Here is a 25,863-nt window from a genome sequence, read left to right as displayed (position 1 = left end):
CTTGATCCCTCTCCACCCTGGCAGCTCCTTTCTCGACCCTTTCTGTCCTTAACTTTCACCCCTCCCCCCACCGCTCAATGAAATTTCTCTTGCTAATCTCGTCGGTGCCTCATTGTTAGTTTACACAGACACTTCAGATCTCCTCTCTTCCTCTACACTATCATCCGTATTTTGAAGTTCTTTTTAATTCCCTGTCCTCTCGACTGTCCTTGGGCTCCTATGCATCTAACTCAAATTTTGGTGTGTACGTCACTATTGGATGTATTTGGCAAGAAACGAGCTGTTTGCAAACAAAAACGAAAGGACATGAACAATCTAGAAACATGGAGACTTGCAGTACTAAGAAAGCACTGCTGGAACCCGAAAGAGGTCAGGTTGAGCAAGTCTATGAAAAGCCAATTAAATTCAGTTTCTTGGCCAAGCATCCCCGAATTCAAATGCTGGCTCTTTCACTACCCTTCTGAACTTAGGCAAGATGCTCTTCTGTACCTTAATTTCCTCATATATGAAATGGGGCTAACAGTAACTCCTTGATAAGGGTGTTAGTTTGAATACGTGAAAAGTGCTTAGGACATTCCCTGGTGCATGCTTAGGGATCAGTTAAACTTAGAGGTTGTAATTATGAAAGGGGTGGCCAGTCAAGAATTCAAGAACTTGGATCTTTTCCCTCTTACCACTCACAACTGACACGTTGTGGCTGGCTGGATCCACGACTGTCAGACAAGATATCCCAAAGTCAGCTCTTCTCCTCCCCCTCCTGCCTTCCTGTCCAGATGAAGGCGCTACCATCTGAATCACTCCGTTAGTCCTCGCTACCTCAGTCTCCCTCCTGCCCCACATTCAGCTGTCCCCCCAATTCCTGTTTTACATTCTAAACCTATCCTGAATCCATCTTTCCTGCGTTTCGAGGACCCCTGCTTAGTGTTCCTCATCTCTTGCCTTAGCCAGCTGGGCTTCCAGCCTCTACTCCGGATCCCTCGAATCCACTCAGTAGATTGCGCTCAAAGTCACCTAAGGAAAGGGTCATGCACGCCCAGGCCCACGCCGCACCCTCCAGCTGGGGCCTTGGGTGCGTGTCTCAGGAGCCCCGGGGCTGCGATGACGCAGAAGTGTGGCCCGCGGCCTGGGAGGACGCCGGCGGTGCCGCGCCTGCCTCTGCACCCAGCCCTGCTCCCGGGGCCGGCGCACCAACCCCGGAGTTTGAGGCTTCCGGCAGACCTCGCCAGCGTCTCTGTGGCGCGCTGCTCGGCCGTGACCACGCCCCCTGTGACGCACCCATAGCCCCGCCCCGGAAGACCACCTGACCGCGCGCGGCCAATCAGCGTTCCAGTCTGTCACCGCCCCCCTGCGCAGGGCTCGAGCCGTGGGAGCGCGGGGATTGGCCTGGAGTGCGCAGCTCAGCCAATCCAGTCGCGACCTGCCTCGTGGCCCCGCCTCCCCCCCCCCCCCCCCCGAGGCCTCTGGCCGCGCTCCGGAGCTTCACTGGGCGGGTTGGACGGCGCCGGGGCGGGTTGGACGGCGCCGGGGCGGGTTGGACGGCGCCGGGGCGGGTGGTCGGGGACTGGGCCGTGGCGGAAGCGGGATGGAGGCGTGCGCGGCGCCGAGCAGGGACGCGCGGAGGCCCGTGTCCAGTCTCCCCGGCGGCCGCGAAGAGAACAGCCCGCCGGAGAGGTGCGCGCTCTGAGGGGAGCCGCCGGCGCCCTCCTCCGGGAAGCCCCCCAGGCGCCGCGGCGGAAGGGTCGGGGCGCCCGGTCCGGGGCGGTCGGGAAGCGGCGGCCGGGCGGTGGGCAGTCCCCGGGGGAGGAGGTCGCGCCCCTGGGGGCTGGAGCGGGGCGGCCGGCAGGTGCGCGAGGGACCCGCGTGCGGACGCAGCGCTGGGCGCGCTGCGCGGCGGGGGCCTGGGTCAGGGAGCGAGCTGCAGGGCGGGCGCGGCGGGGCTTGGGGGGCAGCCGCAGCGCAGGAAGGACTTCGGACTCGGGGGCGGGGGTCTTGGCGGTTTCAGCAGCTGGGTGATGGGATTCGATGACGCTTTAGGGAAATTCTGGCCGCCTCGTAGAGAGTAGGGGAGCAGGGGCACCGGCGGGACTTCGTCACATCCCAGGAGCGAGCGCGGCGGCGGGAGGGGCGCGTGTGCCGAGGCAGAGCCCGCATGACGTGCCGAAGTGATGCGGGGCAAGGAGGCGGGTTACGAGGGCTGCCTCCTAGGACGCCGGCCTGAGCACCCGGGAAAGTAGGGTGCAGACCGGGAGACGTTCCCGGTCCACACCGCTGCTTCGTCCTGCTGGAACCGCTTCCCCGTGGGGGTAAGGCATTTTCTTATTTGCCAGTCTTCTCCCTCTAATTCAGGAATGTGTTAAAGTAACTCCTTTTGTGAGGTGGTGGCAGACCTCTCTACTTGAATTTGAGGCATGTGCATATGCCTTTAAAATTTGGGTCTAGGTCGTAATCGGACCATCTCCTTCATTCTACTCTGGTTGGAACGGAATGAAAGGGAGCCAGGAAAGTGTCCCCTAGAGAGACGGAGTGGCGTGGAGTTCCGATGCCACTTTACCTTTTGGTTATGAAAGTAGTGGCAGTTGGCTTTTCCATCCAATAAGTTAGTGCTTTAAGGAAGTAATGGATAACGGAGCAGTAACCTGCAAAGTGTCCACCTGAAATCCAAGCAGCAGGGTGAAAAGCTGCAGGCACCCACTCTGCCTACACTAATGCCTCGAGGAACTTGGGACACTCACAGGAAGTGAGAGCCAAGTTGGGGTGCCTGCAGATTTAAGTCGCATGAGGACCCGGAGATCCCTAATGCTACAGTGGCCAAGGATTGCTGATCAATCTTCCCAAAGCCCCAAAGCTCTGTGCCTATCAGGTGCCTTCAAATGGCTTTTAGACAAGATGCTGCATTAACACACTACGTCATCAAAAAATACATGTGTTTTAACAGCTGTAGTTGGTAATCGTGTTTGAATTTTCACATGGATCAGTTTAAACACTAGTTGATTTTAAAATCAGATTTAAAAAATTCATAGGAGCAGGCAGGATTACCTACTGTATATAGTTATGAGAGTTTCTGAAGGTTTTCGATATTGGTAAAAAGATACGTAGATAGATTTTACTTGTGAGAAGTCGTCCAGGGAATGTGCATTTGCTGCGGCATTTACTCTGTCCCCTTACAAATCAAGCCCCTGCTGGGTGCCAGTTCTCCGTGCTGGTGACCGGGCAGTGGGGAGGACTGGCAGAGCCCTGAGTCCGGGAGCTGACCTCCTGTCACTTCCTGGTGAGGCTGACAGTAAACAAGGGTGTCAGGTGATGCAGAGCCTGGGAGGAATGGGAGGGGAGGGGTCAAAGAGCCCTGGGGAGGAGGGCGTGGCTGGCCGCTGCCTAAAGCCGCTGAAGGGGCCTCCTCGAAGGTCTAGCTGGAGTCAAGTGAGATGGGGTGGGGCGCTAGGTCGTTCCAGGCAAGGAAACGAAGTGAGAGGGGAGGGGCAGCACGCCTGCCTCTGGTGGGGGGAAGGGAGGCCGAGAGTGGGGGGGGGGTGCCCAAACACCCCCAGCCTCAAAGCCCCCGTTCACAGGAGCCACAGGGGAAAAACGGAAAACTGGTGAGGTGTAAAAAGCAAGGGGATTAAGATCCCTCCAGAGGGGCGGTGCCCTGGGTGGCAGGGGTCTGACCCTTGCAGCAGCCCCGCGGGCGGTCCAGCCCTGGCGGATGCCGCGCTGCTGCGGCCGGCGGGAAAGAAGCTTCTGCGGGGGCGCACCCACCCTGACGCCCTGACGTCCCGCGCCGTGCAGCCGTGTCGGGGTTCCATCTCCTTTTCCTGTTAGGCACGCCTGTGTCTTCTGCCCCGCAGGAAAGTCTACATGGACTATAATGCAACCACCCCCCTGGAGCCAGAGGTGATCCAGGCCGTGACCGAGGCCATGCGGGAGGCCTGGGGAAATCCCAGCAGTCCGTACCCGGCAGGTAATTCTAGAAGATGCGCACAGATGGGAGGTTTGGGGGGCAGAGGCGCGCTTAGAGGAATCGCACGCCACGTGGGATTGCTTGGTTTAAAACAGATTTCCTGTTAACTGCAAATTTTTAAGCTGCGATTCTTGGTAGTTTTTACCTAAGAAATCCAAATTCATACGTTGACCCTGTCGCGGCCACAATCTTTCACCTGTAACCTGTGTCTGTCGTCTTCCCAGGTGGACAAGGGGTCTCGTTAAGAGTCATTTGTAAAAAAGAAAAAAAAAGTTGTTTGTAGTAACAGCACCGTTAGCGGCCCTGTCCTGTGTCTGTCTCAGTCAATCTTACAGAGTGCACAGAATAGACCCTTCTGAAATTCAAAACAAAAATAAAGAAAATTGCCTTTATGGGGGAATGCTTTAATTTCACATTTTTGTGACTTAGTGGTACTAGTGGTGATTCCTTTGGCAGGAATTTTAAGGACGGTGTGAAGGATGCGTGGGAAGAGTTTAGAGGCCCAGGCCGTTTACCGCAGCCTCGCTTATAGCCGTGAAGAGCCGGCAAGGCCCTCAGTGTCCTTCAGCAGAGGACTGGTCACAGAAAGCACGCTGGGGCCCCGCAGTGGGGTCTGGACCCTGTACGGTGTCTGGGGCAGTGTCCTGGTCGAGGACAGCAGCCTCACACAGGCAGGAAGAGCATGTTGTACAACAGGCTGTGGAGTCTGGCTTCATCGTTTCCCCTGCCCACCTCACAGAAAAAGTCGTGTGTGCGAGTCTGGAAAACGTATAGACAGAAAACTCCAAACAACAGCAGCTTGAACAGCTCGCAGTTCGTTTCTCCCACAGCCCAGGGCCCGTGCGGTCCTCAGCCGTGACCAGGGGCCCCGGCTCCTTCCGTCCATCCGACCCTTCTTACCCCGTGTGGTCCAGATGGCTGCTTCAGTTCCAGCCATCAGGTCAGCAGTCCCGCCCGCAGGCAGGACCAGTGGAGGAGAAAGGGATGCCTGCGTCCTTCGAAGACACTTCTGGAAGTTCGTGTGCCACACCGGTTCATGACCGTGCTGGAGGGCTGCCCCGTGGCCATGTGTCGGCAGCCCAGTTGCAATGGAATTGGGAGATTAGGTCTTAATTCTTAATTAATCTAAGAATTTCTTTATCTAAATGTGGCCTTAACTCCACCATGTGCCAGCAAAAACGTCACTGTGGAAGGAAGGGACCGTGGCCGAGAGGCCGGCTATCCATCCCACAGATGGGATGCGCGTCAGATTCTCTTCCGTGGGACTGTGGGAGGTTTGGGGTGTTTTCTTTCTGTTTCCTGCTTTTGGATTTTTCTGCTGTTGGCAGCACAGTGTAATGAAAACGAAGGTTTCCCGAGACGTGGGTTCAGGGAGACTTCTCTCCAGAGCTATCCTTATGCTGAACTGACAGGAAGCACATGGTGTATATTGATGCACTGGCTTCCTGGCCCCCATCCTTGTCCTGGCCAGAGTCCTTGGTTGTTGAAGACGAAGGCAGGGCATCAGAAGGCATTCGGGGAGCTAGGTCCCCCCGCTTTAGCACACCCCCACCTTCATTATTAGTCGACAGCCTGTGAGGTGGGCAGAATTAGGGTTCGGGTTCATGGTGGAGGGTCCCGACTCTCCGAGTGGCCACGTGACATGCATTGTCATGTGGCTGGTCCCAGATGGAGCCGGCTCTTTTGGCTCTGGGTTCTAGGCCTTTCCCACCAGAACCCTCTTACTACCGTCAGCCGCTCCCTGGGCCTGTGCGTCTTCTGGTGCCCTCCAGGCCCGTCCTGCCTCAGGTGGAGGGTCTGCGACTTCGTGAGACTTGGACTCGCCTCCAAGGACTCACGTCTTCCTGAATGATACGTGAAACCAGATTTCTATGTGTTTCAACGTCCTCCCTCACATGCACGTGCTCGAAGTGCGCTTAATCGGCGTGTGCTGGCCGGAGCAGCAGACGACACTGAGGCCCTGGTCTGATGTTCAGGCCACATTTCAGTGTCCTCAACTGAGGAGACTTTTTTAAAAAGTAAGACTGAATTATTATCACGTGTCGGGGGCAGGAGACGGGGAGAGAGGTGGAACCGTTGCTGTCAAATATACACCATGGGCTTTGGGTTCTTTCTTTAAACTCTGCCGAAGTTTTATTTTGGAAAGTAATATTTCAGTTTTTATGTATATTTTGTAATACATACATATATTTTTAGTAGTGCTTCCTTAAGTGTTTTTTTCTACAAATAGGGCTGAGTAGTCAAAACAGTTTAGATGCTGCAGGTTGATTTCAGAATTCAGAAATGTCTTAACTGTGTCTTAACTTAAATTCAGACATTTCAGAATGCCCGCCCCAGAGCCGTCTTCGCCCCGGGAAGCGTGGCTCCTGTTGCGAGCCAGCAGAACGGGGCGATGGCTGGGCCGCGAGGCCCCCCTCGAAGGCGGCGAGTCCCTGAGGCAGGGACCTCCCTGGTTACCTGGGCACCTGCACCGTGAGGTGCGGCTTGGGACTTTGTGTCGAGTCACGAGTTCTGCTTTGCTTATTTTTGTTGTTTCGCAGTGCGATCTTAAGCAAATTGCGCCACCCTTCCGTTCTCCCGTCTTGATGAGTGGGAAGCGAGGCAGATGGCCAGTTTCCCCCTCCTGTAGCATCCGGTAAGAGGAAGCGCAGGTCTCAGGGCAGTCAGGCTCCACGGCGTCCTCCCGCACTTGTCTCTGGCTCTCCCGGTCGCTGGAACCGCGGCCGTTCCCGCTGCCCCGCGAGTGGCCCCTGCCGCCCCTTCTCCGGGTGATTTCTAGGCGGTCGCATGTTCTCGCGTTTACCCGACAGGACACGTTTGGTTTTGGCACTGCCCGTTCAGATCTCTCGTTCCTTTGCGGCTGATCATTCTCTTAAACGTTGGTTGGACCTGGCAAAGCCACGTTAACACATTTCCATTTTGGTCCTCAAGGCAGGAAGGCCAAGGACATCATCAGTGCGGCTCGGGCGAACCTGGCGCAGATGATAGGCGGGGAGCCGCAGGACATCGTCTTCACCTCCGGGGGCACAGAGGTAAGCGGGCGCGTCCTCGAGCCGGAAGTCGGAACGGGCCACAGAGGGTGGCTCCTTCGTGGCACCTTTTTTTTTTTTTTTTTTTTTAAGAAAGAGTGACGCTCGGCCTTCTGTTTTGCAGGTTAATTGACATAACTAGCTGATGTTTATCCCATTAGTTCCAGGCGCCTGATGTCATGTAATGTCACGTTTAACTCTCCTTGCATCGCACGGCCGTTCCAATAAAGAGCATCTCCCTTCGCTTCGCCCTAGACGCATGTTTCAAAGCCCCGCTAAGTCGTTTGCCTTCTTAGGGGCGTGCGCTTCGACCCATTCCAAAGGTTCACGGACAGTGCGGTGGCACCGAGGCCACAGCTCAGCCCACGACCCTCAGCGTCGCTGCGGTGCTGGAGAGGAAGGCGGCGGGCCACATGGGGCCGCGGCCGTTGGTGCAGGAAGCCTGGGGGGCCGCGCGGTGATCCGTGATCCTAAGGAAACTCCGCAAAGTTCTCACACAGAAGACTCTGCTGCATTTTTACACACCAGCAACAAACCAGGTGTTTACCGGAGCACAAAAAACGTCAAATACCTAGGAACTGCATCTGGCGAAAAGGAACTCGCGACGCCCCCACAGGGAAAGCCTTGGGGCTGTCGCTGAGTACGGGACAGGGCCGGAGGCTCTGGCGGCCCAGCCCGCGGATTGGAAGACTTGGCGTCTGGGCACCTCAGCTCCCCCCACAGGGCCCCGTTCGGGCAGCGCAGCCACCGTGGGATTCTGACGCTCATTCCAGGGGGGGTCACCACACTGATTTATAGGGGCATAAAAAGGCCAAGAGCAGTCGAGGCTCCGGGAAGCTCGAGAGCACAGGGAAGGGACTCGCTCTGTCCGCGACGGGCAGGTGGCCTTAGGGCGGGGTGGGCGTGCACTTGTGTGCGCAGCACTGTCTGCGCCTGTCCTGGCGTTATTTTAACGGCACCCTCTTATTTAATACTTTTTCTGGCTCAAAAAATTATGTGATCGTCGCAAGTGACCCAGTTAGCGTGACAGGAGATGGTCTCTCGAGTAACCGGTGCTGGACAACTGTGGACAAGGGAACTGGATTTCTGCATCACAACGGGCAGGAAGCTCCGGGTACGGTAAAGGCCTGATTATGAAAAGCAAGATGCATAAAGCTTTTAGGTGATAAGTTGATTTTTTTGTGACGTTTAAGAGTGTTGGCTTGCTTAAATAGAATGGAGAAAGCATTGATCACAAAGGAAAAGATCGATAAATTCTCCCACCACCATCACAACAAAAGAAACTCTCACCGAGGAACACGGAAGAAAATGCGAGGCCCGTCAGACCGCGGGAGAAGGCGCTCGCAGCTCGTAGCGGCCGAGGCCGACGCCGCAGTCCGCAGGCAGGTGCCCCAGCAGAAACACGGACAGTGAGCTTGAGTGCGCACGTCACAGGGGAGAGGCGTGGGCGGCAGAAGCTACACGCGACACGCTCGGTCTCAGCAGTGACCAGATGTGCGAGTAGCGGGGCAGGAGCCCCTCAGCACACCTGCCAGGCGGCGAAAGGGAAGAACCGGTGACGGCTGACGAGGGCCGGGGGCAGCGGGCACGCCCAGGCGGGCTGGCAGGGCCCTGCGCCCCGTCGGGCAGCGGTCCCGCTCATAGGCACCTGTCTCACCGACAAGGCGCGCGGCACCAGGGGACAGGGAGGGACTGGTCACAGCAGCGCTCATGACAGCCAGAAACCGGGACCGCCCCGACGTCCCTCCAGACGAGACTGCCCGTGTGGCGCAGCCGCACCGTGGACTGCCAAACAGCGGCCCCCAGCAGCGCGGTGCCACTCGCGACCTGTGCGAAAGGCGTCGGTCACAAGGGAGCCGCAGCTGGCGGAGCAGAGTCCAGGGGCCTGGCCGAGGAAGGGGAGGGGGCTCTGTGACCCCCACCCCAGGACCAGACTCCTAGTGGCTCACGAGGCACCCCATTGGTCCCAGCTGCCGATGGGGCCAGCCGATCTCATCTGGAACCCGGTGCCTAGCAGCGCTGTGGCCGGGGGACGCAGCGCGCATCCGTAGGTGTGGCCTGCTGGTTCCGACAGGCTGCTGTGCTCCCGGTGTGCCCGGGGTCCTGTGTCCCCAGCGTCCTGCGCCCCAGTCAGTGGCCACCTTGGGGTAGAGGCGGCGGGTGGGCGGGGCCTGGGCATCTGGTTCACAGCCGGCGGTTTTCTTTGATGCTGCCGTCCATGGTGGCACACAGACAGACCCCAGGGATGGCAGGGCCACTGCAGCCACACGCAGCCAGGAGGCCCTGCTGTTCTGCACAGAATCGCTGGCTGTGCGGGCAGCTGCGCTTTCTGCGAGGGTGTGACCTGGGACTTGTAAAGAAGCATCCAGCTTCTGGAAAAGCACGTCCGAGCCGTCATCCCCGACCACCTCCTCACTGTTCATTCCGTGTGTCTCTGATGGAGCCAACTGCTGTGTGGCTGCGGCGGGCCCCAGCAGGCCTCTGCCGTGACTCTCAGCGCGTTTCCAGGCCTCCCTCGGGCACCATGTGACTGCCGCCCTCGGCACAGGGCCAGCAGCACCTGCCGCCTCCCTCTGTGTGGATCCTGGAATAGACCGCGTCCTAAATCACAAAAAATCAGTTCGGTTCGATTCCGTTCATGTGAAGGTCAAAAGAGGGAAAATCTTGTTTAGAGAAGCTTACGTAAGAAGTAAAAGGATAAACAAAAGCAAGAAAATTATGTCTGTGAAAACCAGGGCGTGGTCAGCTGTCGGGGCGGGGGGCCCTGCAGTGCAGACAGTGGTTTTGTCTGGATCCAGAAGAGTGACTCTGGTAGTCACTGTCACGTTTTTTCATTAAACTTACATTTATATTTTACAGTTTTCTCTCTATACGTGTTACACTTAAAAATAAGAGAAAAGATTTTTTTTTAAAGAAAGGCTTCTCCCGCCCCCCACGCCCTCAGCTAGCCGCTCTTTCCACAGGAGACCTTTGTGTCCTCCAGATATGATCTGCGCATTAAAAGCACAGAAGTCTGTAGACTTATGTATTCTTTTCTCCTTCCCTTTATACTTTTTCAGCATTTTTTGCATGTGTAAGCAAACGTGTGTGTACCTCACACTTTTTATATAAGTTGTGGGATACTGTATATGACGTTTGCTACCTTTTTTCCTCGCGATGTTTTTGTGACTGCTTGGCACTCCACTGAGGATGCTGAATAACCTATCTAACATGTTCCCTTATTGCCAGACCCCGAAGGGCTTTACAAACAGCGCTACACTCTCCACCCATCGTTCTGCTTTGCAACTGTAGCTGTAGGGTCGAGTCCAAGAACAGGCTCGCTGGGTCAAAGCATCGGTCTGTGAGATGCACGGGTGGCCCCGAGCAGCGGGTGTGCTGGCTTATGTCCCCACCAGCGCCGGGGCCTGGGCAAAGTACTCTTTCCTGACAGATTGATAAAGTTTTAAAATGTATAATGTCACTTTTTATAACAAAGCAGGCGTAATTGATCGGAAATGAGTTACAAAGTTTTTGAAAGTTTGCAGTCCCCAAATCTTTATAGCGAGGCCTTTCAAAGGGTACAGCTGGGAAGCTGACCAGTTTTCCTTTCTGAATGTTAGCCACCAGGAACGTCCAAGTGAGAGAGCTTGCTCCTCTCTGCAGGACGAGTTTTGTAAATGTCGTTTCCGCTGTCTCTCTGCAGTCGAATAACTTGGTGATCCATTCCGTGCTGAGGCATTTCCACAAAACCCACACCTCAAGCGGGGACGCTGAGCATCACAGCCCGGGGGAGAGGGCCGTGCCCCACATTGTCACCTGCAATGTGGAACATGACTCCATCCGTCTTCCTTTGGAGCACCTGGAGGAAGAACAGATGGCCGGTGAGTGACCAGCCGGGCGGGGACAGCGCCACTGACCTCGGCTGGCCCGTGCAGTGGAGGGCCGCAGTGACCCATTCACCCTCTGTATGCGGGCTTCCAGGTTGTTCTCGGGTGCAGGGGACACAGACGCAGGGGGCACGTGTTCTTCCAGGCTGCGTCGGGGGTGCCATGAGGCTTTCCCTTAGGACAAAAGTGATAATCAGGTACAGAGCTGGTCACGGGTATTCCTGAGAGACGTTTCAGACTTTCGTATATAACAAATACACGTCTGGATAGCGTGTCTACAAAACGCTAAGTGGTGTTTGGTTTTAATAACTGAATCTTGGCTTCCACTTCCTCTGATCGGAAGGGAAAGGATCAAATAGATGCCGACTTCAGGTGGAGGAAGCCAGAGTAAATGGTCCTGGGCTCGCCTGTCTCGACGGGCGGCGGGGTCAGAGGGCAGGGTGGCAGACGCGAGCGGGGTGCCAGGCCGTTCTAGGCATAAGTCGGGCTTGGCCCACAGTGACAGCGTCCCTGTCGCTGTCACATGAGAACTGGCCCTTTCACTTTTTCCTGTGATACAGGTCTCACGACGCAGGGCGTAGACCACTAACTCGAAACCATTAGAGCCTTTTCTTCCCTGACAGCCGAGGTTAATGCTTTCCTTTAAATGGGAAAGTGTTTCTTCTCAGCCTTAGCTTTCTTATTTAAGTGGCCTGCAAACCTGAAGGCGACTCGGGGGAGTTATTTTTATCTTAAAGGGTTGTGCAGAACTGCTCTGTGTGACGACGAAGCCTCCTGTTCATCTTGCTGTTTGACTGTTGGAAAGGTTTTCCTCCTGGTCCTACTGAATGCACCTCTTTAAAAGCAAGTCAGGTCTCACTTTCTTACTTAAGTTGCAGCTCTTCTTAATCCCTGGGGCCTTTTTCTGTGTCTTGTACAAGGAAGGGCAACTTAGTACACGTGGTGATTAGTTACTGTTGCATTTAAGCTTTTGTTTCAAATTACACAACTTTTTACAAAGTGTAACCATCCACGGGGTGGAAACAGTTGAAACATCATAGAAAGGTATAAAGTACAAAGGAGAGGTTCGTCCCCTGCCTCCCCCTTCCTGTCCTGCCTCCCAGAGGCAACCGACTCCGTTTTGCTCACCCCAGGCAACTGCGAATCCCCGTTCTGATCCTAAAGTCCCCACTTCTGGTCTTTCATACAAAAGGGGATCACGCGATACGCGGTGTTTGTGAGTGACTGCTCTCACATACCGTCCTCCAGGTCTGTCCATGGGTATCACTACCCAATTCCTTTACGCGGGCGAATAATCCGTTTTATGTGATAATATTCGCAATTTGTTCACCCACTCATCAGCCGATGACCATTTGATGACCACTTGGCATCGCGCTAATGCCGTGATGAGCGTTTGTGTGACGTGTGTTCATTCCTCTGTAGTGGGAGTGTGAGCTCTGCCCTTCCCCCATATGCGGTGGCACCCACCTGCTGGGCGCAAGGCGAGGTGCTTGGGTGTCGGAGGCCGGCCAGGCCCGCCTCAGCAGCGGCTCCGCCCTGCCCGGCGCTGCGCACTCTGACCTTGGCAGTCACTGGATCCAGCCACACGCTTAGAGTTCCAAGTGGAGCGCCCCCGTTCCTATTATTTGGATGCCATTCCTGTCGTCTTTCTGGGGGTTCCTCAAAAGTGCGTGCCCACAGGTAACCCTCGTTCAGAAGCATACCTCTTCTCTCATTTCAGGGGGACCGTGAGGGGAAAGTAGCTCTTTGTCATCCACCATTTGAACCGAAAACCTCTTTCAGTCACCCCCACTTATTTTCCAGTTGCAGCAATAAGATTGTCGGTGCCCGGGGCAGTGCGGGCGGGAGCACCGAGCGAGCAGGGGTTCAGGACGGGGCGCGCCGAGGCGCTCCCGTGAGCGGGCCGTGTCCCCTCGCGGGTCCCCGAGAAGCAGAAAGAGTGTGTCCCACAAAATGAACCCGCTGGTTGAAGCTTCACTTAGAAGCGTTCGAGTTACTTCCGGGCGGGTCGCGATGGGGCTCGGTGTCCTCGGCGGTGTTCTGAGCCCTTACGATAAATTCCACGTCCACTGTGGGAAGCGCGTTCGTTGACCTGCATCTAAACGAACTATCAAAATGGCGCTTCGTAGGATTCACCTCAGTGCTTGTGTTTCCTGCCTCAGCGGTCACCTTTGTCCCGGTGTCCAAGGTGAACGGCCGAGCAGAGGTCGATGACATCCTGGCCGCTGTCCGCCCGGCCACGTGCCTCGTGACCATCATGCTGGCCAATAATGAGACCGGCGTCGTCATGGTGAGTCGCCTCGCCCCGCGCCGGCCTGGCGGGGCGCTCACGCCTCCCGTGGGAACCCTCTCCCCCCCCCCCGCCCCCCACGCTGCAGTGCGCGACTCTCGCGGCCTGTCCCCGTTCCCGTCCCTCGGCTTGCATCGTCAAAGTGGCGTCCTCAGCCCTTTCTGTCCCCCCTGCAGCCCATCCCCGAGCTCGGCCAGCGGGTCCGAGCCCTGAACCAGCAGCGGGCGGCAGCCGGGCTGCCTCCCATCCTGCTGCACACGGACGCCGCGCAGGCCCTGGGGAAGAGGCGTGTGGACGTGGCCGACCTGGCCGTGGACTTCCTGACCATCGTGGGCCACAAGGTGCGTCCACAGAGCCCAGAGCACGGGTGGCACTCACCTGTCACCCAGGGCCTCCGAGGGCCGGGCCCTGGAACGCGGTGACGTGCGACTCACTGCCCCCGCCCTCGGGCTCACAGAAGGGGGACCAGCGAGTGCCACCCCCACCCACATGGGGATGGTGGGGCACCCCGACCTCCACAGGGCAGGAGTGGGGCGGCAGTGCCAAGCCGTGGCGGGCTTCGAGGTCGCGGGTGAGACGGGAGGCAGGCGGGTTGGCCAGGTGGCGCGTGCTCTCCGCAGCAGCGAGAGAGAACACGCGGACCCCTCTTCAGCCCACTCACAGCCCCCACCCCAAGGATGGGGGACGTGGCTTCGAGGTATTGTCGCTTCCTCTGAGTCGACGTGCAGTGTGGCTCCGGGGCGTAACAGCTTAGCTCTGGCGACACACCTTTGCGGTGGAGTCGAGGACAGTTCGCCGTGAGGCCCATCTGAGGCTTTCGCTCACCTTCCCGGCAGCGACTGGAGCCCGAAGTGTCTCCAGGGCTCGTTTTAAGCACAGTGCTCAGCCGGGTTCAGAGAGGACCCTGTGTGGGCCCGGCGCAGTGGCACTTAAGCTTTTTGCATGATTTCCATTTGAAAGCATGGACTCCTAACTACGAAAGGCTCCTGGTGACTTCTGGTCCCAGGCCTTGTCCCTTAAAAATCTTGCCACGTGGTGGTCGGGGGGCCCTGCTGCCTCCCCGCTGGGAATGAGGGTCCAGCCCCGGCCCTGCCTCTCGAAGGCTTTGGTGACTCCGACATGCCCGGAGCACTGACGGGGGGCACAGCTGCGGGGCCCGCTCGGCACGCGTGTGGGGGACGCCCCGGGGAGGCCCCGCTGAGCCGAGGTCTGGCTTTCCCTTTCAGTTCTACGGCCCCAGGATCGGAGCGCTGTACGTGCGCGGGCTGGGCGCGCTCACGCCCCTGCACCCCATGCTGTTCGGCGGCGGACAGGAGCGGAGTTTCAGGCCCGGGTAAGGCAGCGCGCCGGCGCCCCCGCTCTGCAGGGCAGCGGCTCCTCTGTGTCTCAGGAGCACGTGCTAGCACGGGCCGCGTCCCTGAACCGGAGCTGGCTCCAGCCACCGCGTCCACTCTCGGGACTCGCAGGCCTGTGGTCTTCCCGGAGACGGGCCAGAGCCAGTGAAGGACATCACCATGCGCTGGGGCCCTCCCGGCTGGGGCATTGCTCCCCTCCTGGCTGTGGGGCATGTGGGGGCCGTGCAAGAGCGCCCTCTCCTTCCTCACGTCCCCATGATGTGACGTATGGGGTGTGGCACCCACGGAGTGAGGGGCCAGCACCACGGGTTTTGTAAGAAACTGGAAAAAAGACAATCAATAGATGCCAAGCCCGAGACAGCAAAGATGCGAGAGCTACCAGCGAGGATTTCAAGGCCGACACCTAAAGACTCTTCAGCGAACACTCTCGAAAGCCATGAAGTAGTGTCAGCAAAGAAAAAGAAGATGCAAAGAATTAAACGGAAACTTTAGAACCAGAAACTACAGAAACTAAAATAAAAATTCAGTAGATGGGCTCAGCAGCAGAGTCGGGTAACTGAACAGCAAATGGAATTATCCGTCTAAACAGCAGGAAAGAAGTGGAGCGGAGCAGAAAGGAACAGAGCCTCGGGGACCTGCGGGACTGTCACTCTAGATCGAGCTTCATTTCATTGGCGTCCCACGAGCAGAGGAGAAAGGGTGGCTGAAAACGTCCGAATTTGACAAGAGACAAACTCATAGATGTGAGAAGCTGAACAAACCTCGCAGGATAAACCGAAAGAAATCCGCGCCAGGACTTATCATCGAACTTTCAAAAATGAAAGACAGAGAAAACACTTTGAGGGCAGCCAGACAGGAACGGCACCTCACCTCTGGGAGAAAGTAATCCCAATGACAGCGGATTCCTCATCAGAAACCAGGGAGGCCAGAAGGAAATGGCACAATGTTTTCAAATGCTCAGTGAAAAGCACTGTTGGGCCAGAATCCTACACGCAGCAGAACTGTATTTCAGGAGTGAAGGGAAAATCGAGACCTTCTCAGATGAAGGAAGACTAATAGGATTCGTCACCGAAAGACCTATGCAAAAAATGTCTAAAGGAAGTGCTCAACACATGAAAGAGACAGTAAAAGAAGGAACCTTGGGACATCGGAAAGAAAGCATGGTGAGCAAAACGTGGGTGAACAAGATAAGCTTTCCATCTCTTCTTGAGTTTTCTGATTACATTTGATGGCTTAAGCAAAAATAATAGCACAGTCCGACGTGGTTCAAAATGTACATGGAAGAAATAAATATTTAAGAGAATCATTACAAATGGAGGATGGTAAAGGGATGAAAAAGGAGATAAGGTTTCTGTTCTTTACTTGAACTTCTGGAAAATGTCCAAATAACCCACAGAAAGACAGGAAAAAGAAAACATTAAAAAACAGCAGACAGAAAATGGCAGATGTACGTTTTAATTTCAGTAATTACATTAAATCTAAGTGGTCTAAATACACTAATTCAAAGACAGATTGGCAGAGTGGATTTTTAGAAAACTGACCCAACCATATGCTGCCTATAGGAAACTTAAGGCAGATGCAGTGATAGAGGCAGCTCGAAAGGAAAGAATGGAAAAGCTGTACAAAGGTTAATGAAAAAGAAGCAGGAATAGTTTTATGATATTACACGATGAGGATGCAGAGCAAAGAAAATTACCAGGAAAGATGCGGGACGTTGTGTGATGATTAAAGGGTCAGTCCACCAAGAAGACACAAGAATTCTCAATGTGGGTTCACCCCACAGTAGAGCTGCAAAGTATGTGAGACAGAAAGTAATAGAACTGAAAAGAGAAATAGATCCACAACCCTCCCCTCAGCGATGGCTAGAAGCGCTAGGTCAAAATCAGTGAGAACGTGGAAAAAATAACCCCCGTCGCCCCACAGGCTCGCGTCGACGTGTTCGGAACACTCCCTTCAACAGCAAAATACACATTCTTTCCAAACGCCGCTGAGTATGCGCTAAGGTGGAGCACGTTCTGCGCCTTAAGCAAACCTCAGTACATGTGAGGAACCGAAAGCGCACAGCGTGTTCTGTGACCACGAGCGGTCAGTAGCCGGAAGGTGGTGGGGAGATCCGCAGGCACCTGGGGACAGACAGCGCCCTTCTAAGCCACCCGCGAGTCACGAAGGACGTCCCGGAGAAAGTAAACGCATGGAAATGAATGAAGGCGAAAATACAGCACGGCAAGATGTGCGGGCCTCCGGCAGCAGCGAACGCGCCCCCAGGGGAGGGGCGGCCTCCCCGGTCGCCTCAGCTGCCGCCCAAGGGGCCCGGGAAGTGCGGCACCAATGAAGCGAAGCCAGCGAAGGAAGTAAGAAACGTGACAGAAATCGCCAACACTGAAAACGTGATTTTTCAAAAGCCAGTGAAACAAAGAGCTGGCTTTTTAAAAGTATCGACAAAACTGACTTCTGGCAAGACTGACAAAAAAAAAGACACAAATCGCCAGTATGGAGAATGAACCGGGATATCACCACGAACCCTGCTGACATCTAAAGGACAATAAGGAATGCTAAAACATCCCCATACACACGGATGTTACCACTTAGATGGAGTAGTGGAAAACCATCAACTCACCTGAAATGAAATCATCTGAATAGCTCGAACTATTAGAAAATTGATTTCATAATTTTAAAATTCCCTACCCCACAAGGGAAGGAAAACTACGCGCTAGGAGAAAATAATTTCAAAAAACAGCTCCGGCAAAGGATTAGCACCTAGAACATGTGAAGAACTCCCCAAACCCAACAGCAAAACTCCCAAATGATTCGGTCAGAAAATGGGCGAGGCACGAGCAGGCATTTCACCGCCGAGGACGGACACGCGGCAGAGAGCTCGCGGGAGGATGGGTGTACGACGCCGGGAGCCGCCGTCAGCCACACCCGTCGGAGTGGCCGGGACACAGCGCAGCGCGAGTGCCGGTGCCGGTGCGGAGAAGCCGGACCCGCGCGCACCGGGCGGGCTGCGACCGTGCGAGCCGCCTCCGCCCCGCGCCCCCGTGGCCCCGCGCCTGGCCGTTTACGCCAGAGGGCCGGCGCCGGTGCTCACGGCGGCCTGCACACGAGGCTCGTAGGGGCCTCGCTCGCGAGCCGCGGACGGCGGGCAGCCCGGGCGTCCTGTGACAAGTGAGGCGCCGCGGGGCCCTGCTCAGCAGCGGGAAGGAGCGCGCTGGACGGCAGCCGGGGGCTCCAGACGACGGGGAAGGGGAAAGCCCAGCCCCGAAGTCGGGCGCTACGTGGCCCCGTGTGCAGAATGTTCTTGAGACGGCGGAACTGCGGCGTGGAGCACAGGTCAGCGGTCACCGGGCGTTGAGGTGGGGGCCGCAGAGGGACGCGCGGTGATGGAAGGCCAGCAGGACGTGGTCTGTGTCCCCTCGTCATCTGCCGTGATGTCATGCCGCAGTGTTACTTGGGGGAAACTGAGTAAAGGGCATGCAGGACGTCTCCATTGTTTCTTACAGTTGCGTGTGAATCTACATTATCTCGGAAAGTTTAAAAAAGGAAGAAGGCCCAACATCGGGTGTCGGGAGCCACAATAAGTAGCTCAGCGTGGGGACGAGGAGAGAGTATCGGGGTACGAGTGACTTGGCGGTACTAGGGGAGGGTCGAGTCCTCAGGGGCCGGGCCAGGCCAGCTCAGGCGGGCTCAAGGTCCTGCACAGCCCCGGCCAGCCCACGCTGCAGCCCTCTGGGCAGTCACAGGCCCTAGGCCTTTGAGATGCCCCTGGTCCGACCCTCCGTCTACAGACGAGGAGGGCAGGCCTGGCGGGGGTGGGGCGGGGCTTAGGGTCCCGCAGCTGGCAGAAGAGTCAGGGCCCAGGACATCTAGGCCTCCGGACTCCCTGGCCAGAGCGCCTGGTTCCTCCCAGACCAGCGTCCCTCTCCGGGGACAGTGGACCGATCACCTAGACGGAGCAGGACCAGGAGGCCCGGTGTACCCACAGTCACGTGCAGGGGCTCAGGTGCCTTGTCACCTACTGGGGAATGGGCTGTCCCCAGCGCCCAAGGCTTAAGCAAACTCGATTTAGCCAGAACTTAAAATGAAGGTGATTATCACGTCAACGTTTCGTTTTGCTTTTCTGACAGAGTGAGGAGCTCTGATCTTCGGCTTGGCCCTCAGCTTGGGAGGTGGGTGGGCCGGGTGCCCTGTCTCCCTGCCCCCTGCACGCACCCTGACGTCTCCAATAACGTGGCTTTACCCTGCTTTGGTTGAGAATGTCGGGGTGAGCTCCTTGGACCTCCCCCGGTTTGGCAGTGGGACCAGAGCGTGGGCTCTGGGGCCTCCCATTGGAGGACAGGTTTCTCTAGGGTGGAGAGAGAATTGTCACTGAGGACGTGCGACGTGCGTGGCCACCATGGGCGCAGGCCGCGTGGACCCTGGGGGGTCGGGGGGCTTCAGAGCAGCCCTGTGGCATGGGTTCAGGGAAAGTGTCATGTGATTATTTCGTTTTTATGTGAACACACGACTTTCACACGGGATCCCTTCCTGGGACGTTTGTCACCTGCTTTGCATGAAATAGGATGGGCCCTTCTCTTGCAGGACGGAGAACACGCCGATGATCGCCGGCCTCGGGAAGGTGAGCCTCGGTGCCCGCCGCGGAGGAAGCAGCCACCGCACGCGGCGCCCTGACGCGGCGCGGGGTCCCCCACAGCGAGCAGCTGCCAGGCCAGCGCCGTCCCACAGCCTGACCCGGCTCTGACGCGGCCTGCCTGCGGCCAGCGTCCGGTCCCACAGGCTAAGGGCTCAGCCCCGCCAGACGCGCGCCCCACGCTTCAGACCCAGGCCACCTCCGGGTCGTCGCCCGCGCCTCTCACCCCCCAGCTGTCTGCTGGAGGTCCCCACGAGCCCCTCGGGTTGGCTTGCTTGGCTAGAGCAGCTCGCAGAACTCAGAGAAGCGGCTCACTGCCTGGGTCACGGGTTTACTCTAGAAGGACGTGATCAAGGGGACGGGAACCCCGGAACCTCCGACCGGAAGTGACGCGTAGATGAGGGGTGGGCACGCCTCGGGCACCGCCGCACCCCCAGCCCCGAGCCCCAGACGCCGTGCTCCCGGGGTCACAGGCTTCGACCCTCACCGACCCCACGTCCAGCCCTCACCCCTCTGCAGAATGAGGGGCGGTGGACTGGGGGAGTTCCCGTCACCCGGGAACGTCCGAGGGGTTTAGGGCCCCTCTCAGGAGCCAGGGCCCAACTCCAGGCACTAGAACGGCAGGTGCTCCAGGGGCCTGAGGGCCCCGGAGCCCCGCGCCAGGCCCCGGGGCAGCAGCCAGCGACAGAAGCCTTGCCGTCGGTCTCCCCGGCAGCGCTGCTGGGTGGCCAGCGCCTTGGGGAGATGCTCTTGACCGCGGCGGATGGACCGACACGAGACGTGCAGCTCGAGGCCTGCGGAGCGGGCTGCGTGGGCTGCGCCACAGGGGAAGCGCTGCCCCGGCCCCTGTGAGGCGTGCGGGGGCGGGACCGCGGGGCGTGCTCGGGCCCCGTCGCTCCCCTGTCCTGAGCCCCGGCCCCTGGTAGCAGCTTCCTAAAGAGATTCCTTTTCGTGGGTGGCCCCCCTGACCCCCGACGCCTCCCAGCCCCTCAGCGGCCCCTCCCTGCCCCCGGCTTGCACCTGGGCCCCGAGCCGCGGACTCCATCGTCCACTTGGGGACACGTGCCGTCCCCTCCACGCTCTCCCTGTCCAGTCTGGCCCCGGCACACGCCCGCCCACCCCGGCCATGCCAGGGCGCTGCTGGCCTTCAGCCCTCCCCGGTGTTCCCTGAGGGGCCCCTGCTGCGCGGCCTCGCGCTCGGCCAGGACGTCCCCAGCCTTCGGAACTGCCCTTCCGCAGTCCACGCCCCTCCGGCGTCCCCCGCGCATCTCCACCGCAGTGGTGGCCCGAGAGCACGCGCCCTGCCCTCCTGCTGCGGCCAGCGCCACCGCCTGTCCCTCTGCGGCAGCTGGGCCGTCGCGGCCTCGGCTGGCACCACGGCCGCCTTCGCGCGGCTGCTCTGGGACACTCCGCGCTCCGGCTCGCTCCCCTGGCACCTGGCTGTCCCCGCGGTGCCTCCTCGCCTGTCCTCTGGCCCCTGGGCCCACCCCGCCTGCTCTCCACAGCGGCTCCCTGTGGCCCGGACACCAGCCTGGGCTCAGGTCTCTGAACTTGACACCTCAGGGCAGGTCCTGACTCTTCCCCTGGGAGACTCACGTCCCCACCTGCTTGCTCGACTTTCCCTCTTGGTTCCCAGTGCCCTGGCGCCTCCTCCATCGTCCCCCCCTCTCCCCGTGGCACCTCCCGCCACCCAGGGTCTCACTTCAAAAGTCTAGGAGGGGCCCTTGACCCCGCCCTTGACCTCTGCACCTGGTTCAGCAGCTAGGCCTGTCCTTCCTGTCTCCACGACAGCGGGGATCTGCCTCTTGTCCATTGACACCTGCTCGTCTCCCATTCCCCACACGGCGTCCTGAACGACGGGGAAACGTGCGGATCAGCCATCCTGCCCGTGCGCAGACTCCGGGGCCTGTGCCCTGCTGCACGTGGCTCAGGGCCCACCTGCCACCAGGGCCTCCAGGGCCCGGTCCCCTCCCTCTGTCCCAGGAGCGCCCTCGCCCTTCCCTCCGCCGTGACGTTCTGGCTGTGTGCCACCTCCACGCCCCCGCCGCCCCGTGACGGTGGCCTGCAGAGGGGTCCCCCTCTCCACACGTGTGTCCCACTCCTGAAGGGACGGCACGTGCCTCGAGGGCTGGGAGCCCTTTTGGTCTTAACGTGCTGGGGCATCTCTGGCGCCTGGCGGTGTCGGGAAGTGTCTAAGAAAGTCCGTTCCTGTGGGGGGGGGGCAGGTGACACTCACGGCCCCGTCTCAGGGCCACTCGAGAAGCGCCGTGACGCTGCAGAGAGCGCAGTTGAAGGAGCGTCCCCGCCGTCAGGAACCGCCCCCCCCACCCCGCTGCCCAAAGCCCCACGCGCTCCCTCACGGTCACCGAACGCTTCCCCCGCTGCCGCCTTCCTGTGTTCCAGGCCGCCGAGCTGGTGACCGAGAACTGCGAGGCGTACGAGGCCCACATGCGGGGCGTCCGGGACTACCTGGAGGAGCGGCTGGTGGTGCGTGCCGCCCGCCCGGGGCCGGCCTCCTTCAGCCAGCGAGCAGTGCGGGTGGGGGCGCGGCCCGGGCGAGGGGCGCGGTGAGGACTGCAGCCCGGTGCCCGGGGACCCTGGGGACAACCGAGGTCACGAGCGAAGAGAGAGGAATTAAACGACAAGCCGTAGCGGAGTCAGAAACCCCCCAAGGGGATTGTCTTCCTCGCGGCCTCAGGGTGAGGCATGCGGAATTTTTTTTCTCCTGATTAAGTTGGCTTTCCATCGTCAGCCCCTGAGTGGACAGGCAGATGCGTATCGACGAGATCGCGTTTTAGTGTTAGGGCTCAGATTTTCTTTCCTAGAAGAGTCTAAAGTTCAAACAGTCAGGGCGGGGCGGGGTGGGGGTGGGGGTGCACCCTGAAGCCAGCAGTGAATGTTTCATTGATTTTCAGGCTGAATTTGGTAAGAAAGTTCATCTCAACAGCCAGTTTCCCGGGACTGAGCGACTGCCCAACACATGCAACTTCTCCATCCGGGGACCCCAGCTCCAAGGTGACGACCGTCTCCTGGTCTCCCCAGTGCTGGAGGCTGGCGGGAGCGGGCCGGGGGGACGTGGGGAGCGGGGTCAGCAGCCGTCCCGTGCTGGGCCGGGGCCCCTGGCTCTGCTCCACGGTCCTAGGGCCACCGAAAGCCCTGGGGGAAGGCCGCCAGGAGAACTCCGCGCAGGCTGGCTGGGCCGCTCGTGTCGGCAGCTTTCTGAGGGTGAGGAGTAGAGGTAGTCAGCACTGAAAACTGGCTCGAGTAAGGACGAGCCCAGACCGGGGGCTTCCTTTGCTCTGGGGACAGCACCTCTCGCGTCGGAAAGATTGGCCGCCTTGTGTTGGGGGCACACGGAAAACAGCGCCCCGAGCCCCTGCGGCCCGGGCGCAGGCCGGCGACCTGCCCTGTTGCATTGGGCAGTGCCGGTGGCCGGAGGGCCTGAGCGAGCCCCGTCTGCAGGGCACGGCGCCTTCTCAGATGACGAGGCCATTGCCTAGCTTGTCGTCCTGGGTGTGTTTGCTTGACGACACTTGGGGCCGCGCCCTCACTGGGGCGAAAGTGGGCCTCTGCCCCCCCCACCCCCGCTCCCTGGCCGTGGGAAGCCAGGCCCCCAGTCCCCCTCCTCCTGGGGGCAGACTTCGTGGTCAGTGACGACCTGTGTTCGTTCAGCGGTGACAGGTTCGCGCTGAGCCGGGCCCCTCCGCGTGCAGTCGCTGCCTGCAGGAGAAGGCGGGGTCCCTGTGGGCCGCTCCCACGTGTCCGTTTAGAAACCGCAGGCCTAGACGTGCCTGTTGTTGCCAGAACAAGTTAGGAGGCCAGACGGCCGATCAGACCCTGGGTCCCACCAGGCAGTTGGCTGGGAACAGCATCGAAGCCAGTTGGGGTGCGGGGTGGGGGGTGTGTGGGGGCCCAGCGCCTGCGTCTCTGCAGCCGGGAGGGGGGGGCCCTCAGCTTCTCACCGCACTGAGGGGCCCATGCGTTGGGCTCCATCAGGTGCGTGAGGGCGGGGGCGGGGCCTCGGGGCCTGCAGAGAGAAGAGGCCTGCGGTGGGGGGACAGGGCGGACCGGGGCCGGTCGGGCCCCTGCGCCCTCCTCAGGCCACGCGCACTGTCTCCTCAGGCCGCCTGGTGCTGGCGCAGTGCAGGACGCTGCTGGCCAGCGTGGGAGCTGCGTGCCACTCGGACCACGGGGACCGGTGAGTGCTCTCCAGGGCACGGCTGTGCTCCCGGCACTGGGCCTGGGCCTGCACGGAGCTGTGCAGCCTGGCAGGGACATGGGAAGGGGCCGGTCACGTAGAAAGCCTCCGCGGGCCCTGAGCTGGGGGCAGAAGCCACGGCCTAACGCAGGGCTGCGCTCAGCCAGGAGGGGCCAGCAGTGTGGGGCAGGGCCGGGGCGGGCAGGGCTGGAGCAGCAGGGTCACTCTGTCCCCAGGAGGGCGAGGCCCCCGTGGGGATGTGACACAGCCGGGTGCAGGCGGGGCGTGGGGTGGCAAGCCCGGGTGGCGCTGGGGGGGCCACACCAGGCGGAGGCACAGGTGTCGGGCGCCTGGAGCAGGAGAACGGCTTGCCGTGTGTGGCGGGGGCCACCACGCTGTTTCCACGGCTGACGTGCCCCCGGCCCGTGAAGGCGGGCCGTGAATGCAGGGCCATGCGTGGGGGTCGAGGGTCCACTGTGAGCCTCCCATGACCCAGCTCAGAGCCCCCTCGCACGGATAAACCGGCAGGACCCCGTGTACACAGGGCCCTGTGCTGAGTGCCGTGAACCCGACAGGCATGCCACGGCCTCATGCTGCGCGTGGAGAACAGACCCTGCTGTGCGCGTGTGTGCACGTGTGTGTGTGCATGTGTACACGTGTGCATGTGTGGGTGTGCGTGTGCCCATGTATGTGTGCGTGTGTGTGTGCGCATGAGACCTGGAAGCCTGTACCCTGGGGCTGGTCTTGCCAGACACAGTGGCCACAAGACTGCGTTCTTGGGGCAGAGAGTCTGGCCTCCCTACCTTGGGGAGCACCCAGCCCCAGAGGACCCGGGGCGGGAGAGCGAGAGAGGACAGGGTACATCTGCGGGGAGCAGAGCCTGCCGAGACCAGATGGGCCGTGCCCTCCCCCACGTTCCCCCACGTCCCCCCATGTCCCCTCCGCGCCCTCCCCCATGTCCCCCCATGTCCCCCCCCCGCGCCCTCTGATGCTGGTGTGTCGCCCTGCAGGCCGTCCCCGGTGCTGCTGAGCTGTGGCGTCCCCTTCGACGTGGCCCGGAACGCACTCCGGCTCAGCGTGGGCCGCGGCACCACCAAGGCTGAGGTGGACCTCGTGGTCCAGGACCTTAAGCAGGCTGTGGCCCGGCTGGAGGGCCAGGCCTAGTGCCACCTCGCGGGAAGCCCCGCCCACGGCTGTCCTGGGGTAGGGGGGGCTCCTTTTTTTTCTTTTCGGGAAAATGTCATCTTTATTTTTTAATTTTTTTTCCTCCTATAGTTAGATTTCTTTCTGTCCCTACATATTTGACCCACCTTACCCTGGCCACCTCCTCCTCCCCCAGGAGGTCCATTTTGGCCTGAGTGTCTGAGTATGGTGACCGAGCACGGTGACCGAGCACGGCGACCGAGCTCAGTGACTCGGTCCAGCCCGTGTGCCCCTCCCCTCCCGCACGAGGTGTGCGGGGCGCACAGCCTCCACAGGCACCCACAGGCCCAGGACGCGCCTGTGGACACCGTCACCCTCGTCCCCACAGTGGCGCTGGTCCAAGTCCAAGCACTTCGGCTGGACCACGCTGCCCTCTAGGAAGTGGGCGACCCTGTCCTAGCCCCCTTCCGGGAAGGTGCCATTTTATCCTGAAGAGAAAATCCTGGCCCTTGTAATGAATTGTCAGTTGCTGTCATGAAACAGGAAACCTGGCTTCCCACTGCGATCGCGGCCTCCCGTCCCCATCCGTGTCGCAGGGCGTCGGCTGGCCCTGTGTCCTCACCTTCCGGGGCCTCTCGAGCCCCTTCCGGACAGCCGGCCCTGCTCACTGCTCGGGGGTCCCCCCTTCCCGCCCTGCCCGTCACGCGGCCACTCTGCACCTCCACACGCAGCCACCAGCCCCTCCACCTTTCCCCGTTGGCTCGTTTACTCAGGGTCTCAGCTCCGACGTCATGAGGGGCGTCGCTGAGCGGCGGGGCTGCCAGGGCCCGGGGGACTCTGGGCCGTTCCCGGGTGGGGAGCCAGTTCATCCCTCATCAGCTCTCACCTTAACTCCATCTGCAGGGGGGTTCCTTACTGTCACAAGTGCTGTGCGCCATTCTGATCCACATCAAATGTCATAGGACGTATTTACATAGGAATGACTTTTTAATGGAATGACATTTCTAATGTGTGGTTTTAAGAAACAAACAACTACACAATTGCACAATCATCAGGAATTAAATGAACTAATAAAAGATCTCAGTGCTCACATCGGGTGTGTGTGACTCTTCTGGGGGGCACCTCGGGGTGGCAGGGTATGCACGCTGGTGTGTGCGTGCCAGCCCCCACCCATGGGTGCACAGCTGTGCTTTAGCCTACGTTCCAGTGAGGCCGTCTCCAGAAGCCCCTCGAAAACAGGTCCCTGGCGCACAGTGCCCCACTCTCAGCCTCTGGCCATGGTCTCGATCCGCCCCCAGACCTGTGGGTGGCCACGGACCTTTAGCTGCGGCCCCATAGCCTGTCACTGGCTGGAGGGTGGGCTAAGGTGGGGCCCTGGGGACCCCGGCTGTCACCCCGAA

The 25,863-nt window shown here is 59.4% G+C and overlaps 1 protein-coding gene across 6 annotated transcripts; it reads left to right on the top strand.

Moving 5' to 3' along the window:
- Positions 1-1,503: 1,503 nt before the first annotated feature.
- Positions 1,504-25,553, top strand: SCLY (selenocysteine lyase). Of its 6 annotated transcripts, none has more exons than XM_016144265.2 (13): positions 1,522-1,671; positions 2,035-2,303; positions 3,843-3,955; positions 6,887-6,987; positions 10,667-10,844; positions 13,013-13,140; positions 13,317-13,481; positions 14,367-14,473; positions 19,074-19,110; positions 21,526-21,609; positions 22,038-22,137; positions 23,245-23,320; positions 24,331-25,553. In XM_016144265.2, exons 3-13 carry the CDS (start codon positions 3,853-3,855, stop codon positions 24,482-24,484), a joined length of 1,233 nt encoding a protein of 410 aa, XP_015999751.1. In that variant the 5' UTR covers positions 1,522-1,671; positions 2,035-2,303; positions 3,843-3,852; the 3' UTR covers positions 24,485-25,553. The 6 variants fall into 6 exon arrangements, with proteins under 6 accessions (XP_015999750.1, XP_036092360.1, XP_015999751.1 ...); XM_016144266.2 differs by having other exon boundaries at positions 1,587-1,671; positions 2,057-2,303; XM_016144264.2 differs by lacking the exon at positions 2,035-2,303 and having other exon boundaries at positions 1,504-1,671.
- Positions 25,554-25,863: the final 310 nt, after the last annotated feature.

This window comes from Rousettus aegyptiacus, unplaced genomic scaffold, assembly GCF_014176215.1.
Source record: "Rousettus aegyptiacus isolate mRouAeg1 unplaced genomic scaffold, mRouAeg1.p scaffold_m13_p_2, whole genome shotgun sequence".
In the NCBI taxonomy this organism is placed as follows: Eukaryota; Metazoa; Chordata; class Mammalia; order Chiroptera; family Pteropodidae; genus Rousettus; species Rousettus aegyptiacus.
Note: the sequence above shows the minus strand (reverse complement) of the source record. Positions and strands in the feature narration are given on the sequence as shown.

What these genes read in the sequence shown, in the direction of transcription:
- SCLY (XM_016144264.2), top strand. Translation starts at nt 1,583, where the DNA reads ATGGAGGCGTGCGCGGCGCCGAGCAGGGACGCGCGGAGGCCCGTGTCC. An exon ending in ATGAGACCGGCGTCGTCATG is followed by an intron (nt 13,141 to 13,316) that starts GTGAGTCGCCTC and finishes TCCCCCCTGCAG; the next exon opens with CCCATCCCCGAGCTCGGCCA. An exon ending in GAGCGGAGTTTCAGGCCCGG is followed by an intron (nt 14,474 to 19,073) that starts GTAAGGCAGCGC and finishes CTTCTCTTGCAG; the next exon opens with GACGGAGAACACGCCGATGA.